Here is an 8,624-nt window from a genome sequence, read left to right as displayed (position 1 = left end):
TATAAGGTATTGATATACAGAGATGATTAATGAAAGCATAATTTAAAAAATTGAAATATATAAAATTGATTTGTTTGTATATTTTATGTCTTATAAGCATTTTGGGTTTTTAAATTTATATAATATAATAGTATACAGTGTGTTGCGTAGCGCAACCTAAAATTATGATCCAAATGACGAACACCCTTTTTTAAAAAATACTACTTTTAGTTTTAAGTCGAGTTGTACCCGAGAATGCACGATAGATGTTGCATATACTCTTTGCACATAATTGCGAGATTATCACGTATTCTCTTCTCAATTTTATTAGAAAAAAAACATCAGTCATTGTGTCACTGTCACATTTGATTAATAAAAATTAATTCGCTCATTTTTCAACACACAATGTTCAATTAACGCAAAATAAAGTTTCTCAGGTAGTAAGATGTTTTTTAAAGTGTAATACGGGAAGTGTGATCGCCAAATGTAAGGTAACACATTTTAATTAATTAATAGATATAATTAGAACCAGATGGAAGGTACTGCCCCAACAGGCAGTGAGCAACACGTCAGGAGGAGAAGATAAAATCCCCCGGTGTTCTACATGTTCCTAACGAGCCGGATAGAGCAACTGTTCCCGTTTATGTAAAGCTGGAAGCTGAATTTTCATTAATTATAGCACGAGGGCGATCATCTCTCGTTTCTGCAAAGGCGTTTTCACGCAGTACTCAAGATTTTCTCACACTATTCGTAAAAAACATCACTCGCTTCCTCATTTCTTCGCAAAGAAAAGACATAGTTTTTATTCTCTCATATACACACATTGGAATTTTGGCGGTTCCAGGATCCAAGATTGTTCTATTAGCGCCGGGAGGCCGGTATATCGACATCGACACTTGCAAGGGATAAGGAGTTTATGTGAGGTCGCGGTTGGACTTAATGTGCGGTTTGATCATTTATTGTAACTTTTACGAATTGTTTTTTGCATCGTCGCATGTCATTTTATTTTTAGATTTTAGATTCGCAGTGATTATAAGTAGATTTTTATGGTAATATTATTTAGTTCATGATACTAAGTATCTCTTGTTGTATTTAAAATTTGTATTATTTTTTCTCACGTTCAAAATGACTGATGTTGCAAAAATTATAAAATTGAGAGGGCATACTAAAGCTTGTATTACTAGAATTCAAACATTTGTCTCAAAAAACCAAAATGTAGTTTTAGATTGCGGTCAATATATTGCACGCAAAAATGTATTAAATGAAACTTATCGCGAGTATCTCAACCTACAAAAGGAACTTGAATTAGAAGATTTTGATAAATATTGTTCAGATAGAGACATAGTTGAAGAACAGTATTATAATTTAGATTCATATTTGTACGAGAAAATCACGCAATTATCTGCAAAATCAGTTCAAACTCAACCTATTGTAACAAATGTAATACCATCTGTTAGCACAATTCAAAATGTAAAGTTGCCAGAATTAAAAATACCTTTTTTCTCGGGCGAAATCTCAGAATGGCCCAGCTTTTTTGATGTTTTCACCAAATTAATAACAAATGATAAACAGTTATCTAATGCTCAAAAACTTATTTATCTCAAATCAGTGTTAAGGAATGAACCGTTAAAGTTAATTGACAATCTAGAAATAATTGATTCCAATTTTGAAATTGCAATACAAAATTTATGCAATAGATTTGAAAATAAATATTTAATAGTAAACAGTCATTTGAACAGTTTATTAAATGCTCCACTCATTACAAAACCCAATGCACATGCTCTAAGGGATTTCTTAACTCAAATTAAAAGCCATCTCGCTGCCTTAGAAAACCTCAACATCTCGAATCAACTCACTGATTTAATTCTCATCAATCTCTTTACTCAAAAATTAGACTATAATACTAAAAGATCATTTGAAACCGAGCGTAATATAAACAAACTCCCAAGTTTAATGGAGTTCCTTGAATTTATTGAAAAAAAATGCAAAATTCTCGAAAATCTTGTTCCTGAATACTCTCATTCTCCGAAACAAAAACAACCTTCTCGTTTTACTTCTCTTAACACAGTTAGCAATAATTTGCAGTATAGTAGTAATAATCAGTATTTTAAATGTTTCTTATGTCAAAATAACTCCCATAAAATATACACTTGCCGGGAATTCTTAAATATGTCTGAAGATGAGCGTTTTCAAACGGTCAAGGCAAAGAAAGCGTGTCTCAACTGCTTGGCTAGTGGTCATTCAGCAAGCTCATGTACATCTGCGTCAAATTTCGCTAAATGTAACAGGAGACATCACACATTGCTCCACTTCTCTAACGCTTCTACTCATAACTCAAATAGTTCTCGTTTCAGAACAAATCAAGATTCTCGTAGTCTACCCACTAGAAACACTCATTTCCAAAACACTCGTCACTCTCAAGACTCACAAGAAAATCATAATTCTCAAAATACTCGCCAGTCTCACAATATGCATGATACTCCAAATTCTCGTACTCATTCTAATGTATCTCGTGATCCCAATACTCAAAGCGAAACTTCAAGTTCACCTGCAATCCCACGAATAGCAAATCAATCTCAGTCTAATGATGTCTACCGAGCATCATCTCTCTCTACACTCTCAGGCAAAAAGGAGGTTCTACTCCAAACAGCATGTGTTACAATTTATGATTCTCATAATAATCCCGTTAAGGTTCGCTGCCTTACAGACTCAGCTAGTCAGCTTTCGTTTATCACTGAGGAATTAGCAAGTCGCTTGAAATGTATTCCTTACACAAAAAGTCTTCAAATTTCTGGAATATCCGAAATCTGTTCGACGTCGAATAAAATGGTGGATTTAAATATTTTCTCAAATGTTAATCCCACAAAACATTTTACACTCTCTTGTGCGATTCTCCCAACTATCACTTGTAAGCACCCTCAAATTACATTGGATTTTAATGCTCTCAAAATTCCACCAAACATTCACCTAGCTGATCCAGAATTTTGTACTCCTGCCGAAGTTCAAATGCTGCTTGGAGCAGATGTTTATTTCGACTTACTTACTTACGGGTTAATAAAATTAGGCCCTAATCTTCCTACCTTAACAAATACTCATCTCGGTTATCTTGTAGGTGGAAATGTACCTCAATCATCTGGGTCAATTGACTCATATTCTATACTTAACATTCAAGAAAATACTCAACCTCGAAATGAAGTATCCTTGTTCGTTCAAACTCAAAATACCGATTCACTCGTACGGTCGTTTTGGGAAATAGAAGAAATCTCGTCTTCTACTTGTACTCCAAAAATCCTAACTCCTTCGGAGCAACAAGCCAAAGATATTTTTAAATCGTCACTTAAAATATTATCATCTGGTAGATTCCAAGTAGATCTCCCTTTCAAATCTCCCAACGAATATAAAAAATTGGGCGAATCGTTTTTCCTCGCAAAGAAGCGATTCCTAAACCTCGAACAGAAACTGATCAAGTCAGATCAATTATACGCACAGTATAAACAATTTATTCATGAATATATTGCACTTGGACATTGCAGATATGTGCCTCTCTCCACTCGAAATATTCACTCTGATTTAAAATACTTTATTCCTCACCATTGCGTTTTAAAGGATAGCGTAACAAATAAGTTGCGTGTTGTCTTTGATGGCAGTATGAAAACTACCTCAAATCTAAGTCTTAATGACATAATGCTTCCTGGTTATACGGTACAACGCGAATTATTCGATATTTTGATAAATTTTAGATTATTTAAATACAGTATTGTATCAGATCTACGTCATATGTACAGACAAATTCGAGTAAATCCCGAACAGGTATTTCTGTTGAACATCTTATGGCGTGATTCACCTCAAGAGGATTTGAATTGTCTTCAACTTGAAACTGTCACTTATGGATTAAATAACTCCGGTTTTCTCAGCACTAGATGTCTTAAGGAATTAGCTCAAAAACATTCCGACAAATTTCCCTTGGCTAGTGATGCTCTTTTAAATTGCTGTTATATCGATGATGTGCTGTATGGCTGTAACGATTTTGAAACACTCTTCGAAATTCATCGTCAATTAACCGAATGTTTGAACCTCGCTTGTTTCTCGCTTCATAAATGGTGTGCAAACTCACCTGAATTTCTCGCAGGTATTTCTCATATCTCTAATGAAGCTAGTTATGTAATCAATCCTGAAAATAACACGAACAAAATTCTCGGCCTATGTTGGAATTCTCACTCCGATCATTTTTCAGTTCTTGTGCCAAAGGTTACCGTTAAGGATACCTATACAAAAAGAGAAGTTCTTTCTTTAATTGCTTCCATTTATGACCCTATCGGATTGATTAACCCTGTAGTGGTATCTGCTAAATTAATTATGAGAAAGATTTGGTTAGAAAGGTCGAATTGGGATGACCACCTCAGTCCAAATTTGCTTACACAATGGAATCTATTTTTACAAACACTTCCTCACCTCTCCAATCTCAAGATTCCTAGGTTGCTGCAAAATTCTAGCAATGTAACAAGTACTCAAATACATGGGTTTTCGGATGCAAGTCTTAGCGCGTATGGTGCTTGCGTTTATTTAAGAACATCACATGAAAATGGCTTTATCTCTTGCAATCTAATCTCCTCAAAGAGTCGTGTTAGTCCTGTAAAAGTTGTGACTCTTCCTCGATTAGAACTTCTAGGAGTATTATTACTCTCTAATCTTGTTACGAAGATTCTTTCTGTCTTGATTTCATCCCAATCTCAGATAAATTCTGTCAATTTATGGACAGATTCCGAAGTCGTCCTCGCATGGATTAATTCACACCCTTCTCGTTGGTCTACCTTTGTAGCCAATAGAGTAACTCAAATTCAAGAACTCACCTCCAACCATACATGGAGACATGTACGATCGAAAGACAACCCTGCGGATATATTATCTCGTGGTGCTACACCCTTGCAGTTGCTTGATTGTGATCTTTGGTTTAATGGTCCTCAATTTTTGTCAGATCCACACTTTGATTTCAACCTCTTTGTATATAATGGTCCTTCGAGTATTAATGTTGATGAACTGCCTGAACTCAAAAGGGTTACTCATCTGATCAGAAAACCAGATTCACAAGTGTATGATGCCCTCTGCAAATTTTCATGTTTCACTCGACTTCAGAGAGCTTTTGCATACTGCATTCGTTTTATTCACAATGTAAGAGCTAAGTCTCATAGACGTACAGGTCCTCTCACTCCAAATGAACTCTCTAGTTCTGAGTTAATGATTATCAAATTGACCCAGTCTCATTTCTTCAGTTCGGAAATCCAATTTTTAATGGATAATCGTCTGCTTAACGATAAGTCTATTCGTAAATTGAATCCCTTTCTAGATTCGTCTCAAATGATACGAGTAGGCGGTCGTCTTCTCTTTTCAGATGTTTCTTATGATCAGAAATTCCCTCTAATCACATATTGTCAATTTATTACTTACCCGAGAACATCGAAGACTTCTACATTCTGGCCCTCAAAATACACTGTCCAATGTTAGATTGAAATTCTGGCCTCTTGATGGTCTTCGACAAATCAAACGTATAATACAAAATTGTCTCACTTGTTACCGTTTTAACGCACAAGTCGCTTCCCAAATCATGGCTACTCTCCCGAGGGAAAGAGTTCAAATTGCACGTCCATTTATAAACGTTGGAGTTGATTTTGGTGGTCCATTTCCAATCAAGACCTCTAAACTCAAGAGAGCTCCCCTTACTAAGGCCTATATGGCAGTGTTTGTATGTTTAGCTACTCGCGCCGTGCATGTGGAATTAATTTCCAGTCTTTCTACTGAAGCGTTCTTATTGACTCTGAAAAGATTTATCGCCCGAAGGGGTAATCCGAGTATCATTTTCAGCGATAATGGCACCAACTTTCTAGGTGCGAAAAATCAATTGAAAAAACTTTATGAGTTGCTTCTCAAAGGTGATACCTCTGAATCTATTCGCTCTTTAGCTACTTCATGTCAAATTCAATGGAAGTTTATCCCTCCACGCTCACCACACCACGGTGGTATTTGGGAAGCTGCCATAAAGAGCTTCAAATATCATCTCGTAAGAATAATGGGTAACTCCAATTTTACTTTCGAAGAACTATCCACTGTACTTTCGCAGATTGAAGCAGTGCTCAATTCACGCCCTATCTGTGCGCTCTCAGACGACCCGTCCGATTTTTCCTTTCTTACTCCCGGACACTTCCTTATTGGATCTAACTTAATGTCTTATCCTGAATTAGATCTCTCTGATATTCAAGAAAATAAATTGTCTTTGTGGAATAAATGCACAAGAATTCAGCAGCATATGTGGAAGGTTTGGACTCGCGATTATCTTAATAGGCTTCAAAATAGACCTAAATGGTTCACTCCTCAGGTAGGCATAAAGCCTGATGATCTCGTCTTGCTTAAGGACGAAAACTCGCCTCCTCTCAAATGGCCTATAGCACGGGTAGTTGAGACATATCCGGAAAAGGACAACAAGGTAAGAGTTGTTAAGGTCAGAACTCCTGAAGGGTTATACGTTCGCTCTATTGCTAAACTGTGTCCTCTTCCTATGACTCACCTTCAAGAATTTTAATAGTTTTTTTTAGATTAGTTATACCTTTCTTCAAATTGTACATAAATATTTTTTTTTTGATGCGTTCACATCAAGAGGGGGACTATGTTGCGTAGCGCAACCTAAAATTATGATCCAAATGACGAACACCCTTTTTTAAAAAATACTACTTTTAGTTTTAAGTCGAGTTGTACCCGAGAATGCACGATAGATGTTGCATATACTCTTTGCACATAATTGCGAGATTATCACGTATTCTCTTCTCAATTTTATTAGAAAAAAAACATCAGTCATTGTGTCACTGTCACATTTGATTAATAAAAATTAATTCGCTCATTTTTCAACACACAATGTTCAATTAACGCAAAATAAAGTTTCTCAAGTAGTAAGATGTTTTTTAAAGTGTAATACGGGAAGTGTGATCGCCAAATGTAAGGTAACACATTTTAATTAATTAATAGATATAATTAGAACCAGATCGAAGGTACTGCCCCAACAGGCAGTGAGCAACACGTCAGGAGGAGAAGATAAAATCCCCCGGTGTTCTACACAGTGTGTAAAAGCCAAATGGAATAAATTCATTGTTTAGGTTATTGTACATATTTATAAAAAATCCCGAAACACGTCAAATTTAAATTATAACTTGACATTCTTTAACTTGAAAATGCAACCCCTACCTTCAACCCCCTTAGAATGACAGGTACCACCCCCAATTTTTAAAATAGGAAGTATAGGCTTGTGATATATCGTTTGAAGGGTCTTTTCATTCTCCATTCAAAAATGTTGTCGCTTTCAAGTTTATTAAGATTAATTAAGATAAAATAAAATCATGTGGTTACCGAAATTCGCTACAATACAATTAAAAACTAAAATGTAATGCAAAACGTAATAAAATGTAGAACACGAAAAAGAACTATGAATGTTAATGAAGTAGATGTTCAAAATGTTCACTGCGAACGTCTTGGCAACATCCTAATCTCAAATAAAACTGTCTTCTAACATTATTTAACATAACAGGCGTGATCGACCTAATCGCAAGCGTTATTCGTTCTTTTAAGCCATTTAAATCAGAAGGTTTAGTTTTGTACACATGGCTCTTCACATATCCCCATAAAAAGAAATCTAATAGTGTAAGATCAGGTGATCGCGCTGGCCATTCCATCGATCCTCGCCTCCCTATCCAACGATTGGGAAATATTGTATCGAGGTACTGGCGGACATTAAGTTGGTAATGTGGTGGTGCTCCATACTGCTGAAACCATATCGTATTCGCTGGAACTTAAGGGTTTCCTGGATCAGGATATAAATTAGCCAACGTTGGAATGACATTTTGAGGGTATTGAGTGTGTTCTTCTCTCATCCAGTGAGGATTTTGCGTGGCCCAGTAGCGGCAATTTTGCCGATTGGCATGACCGTTAAGTGAAAAAGTACACTCATCAGAAAATATAACGTCTTCTAATTGGATAATATTGTTATCCAACATGTCCATGTATCAAAATCGTCTTCCATGAGCTCCTGAGTAGGTATCATCTTATAGGGATGCAATTTATTTTCTTTTAATATGTTTACTATCGATGTATGGCTAGCATTGAATGTAGTGGATGCCTGTCTACTTGATGTATGTGGATTTTCCTGAAACTCAAGCAACACATCTAATTTTCATAATAACTGCTTCTCTATTTTACTTATTGTTCCGTGACATATAGGCGGTAAATTAGGAAATTTCTCATGAAATAGGCGAGTTACTTCCTGTTGTGTTCGGGTGTTATCTCCGTAACCAATCATTTGTAAAACTGTTATTTTATGCATTTCCGTTAATCTAACCATTTTTCAGAATTGAATTATACGAACTTTTTACTTAAATTAAAATACTGACAACTTAAATAAAACAATTTACTAATGCGTGTTAAAATAACGTTGCCACGGAAATTCTTTTAAAGTTTTTTAATGGTTACCATCTAAAAACCACATTGCTATGGTTTTTGTCCACTTTCTCATTATCAAGACCTAAACGGAAAATAAGTTTTGAGTATATTTTAGCGAATTTTTTTGAATGGAGAATGAAAAGACCTTTCAAACGATATATCACAAG

The 8,624-nt window shown here is 35.5% G+C and overlaps 2 protein-coding genes across 2 annotated transcripts; both read left to right on the top strand.

Moving 5' to 3' along the window:
• Positions 1 to 1,104: 1,104 nt before the first annotated feature.
• LOC140444368 (uncharacterized) lies at positions 1,105 to 5,481 on the top strand. Its single transcript, XM_072536118.1, has one exon. It carries the CDS (start codon positions 1,105 to 1,107, stop codon positions 5,479 to 5,481), a length of 4,377 nt encoding a protein of 1,458 aa, XP_072392219.1.
• A 100-nt stretch (positions 5,482 to 5,581) lies between these two features.
• LOC140444367 (uncharacterized) lies at positions 5,582 to 6,553 on the top strand. Its single transcript, XM_072536117.1, has one exon. It carries the CDS (start codon positions 5,582 to 5,584, stop codon positions 6,551 to 6,553), a length of 972 nt encoding a protein of 323 aa, XP_072392218.1.
• Positions 6,554 to 8,624: the final 2,071 nt, after the last annotated feature.

This window comes from Diabrotica undecimpunctata, chromosome 6 (assembly GCF_040954645.1).
Source record: "Diabrotica undecimpunctata isolate CICGRU chromosome 6, icDiaUnde3, whole genome shotgun sequence".
NCBI lineage: Eukaryota > Metazoa > Arthropoda > Insecta > Coleoptera > Chrysomelidae > Diabrotica > Diabrotica undecimpunctata.
Note: the sequence above shows the minus strand (reverse complement) of the source record. Positions and strands in the feature narration are given on the sequence as shown.

Coding starts and splice junctions, on each gene's coding strand:
- LOC140444367 (XM_072536117.1), top strand. CDS start 5,582: ATGGCTACTCTCCCGAGGGAAAGAGTTCAAATTGCACGTCCATTTATA.
- LOC140444368 (XM_072536118.1), top strand. CDS start 1,105: ATGACTGATGTTGCAAAAATTATAAAATTGAGAGGGCATACTAAAGCT.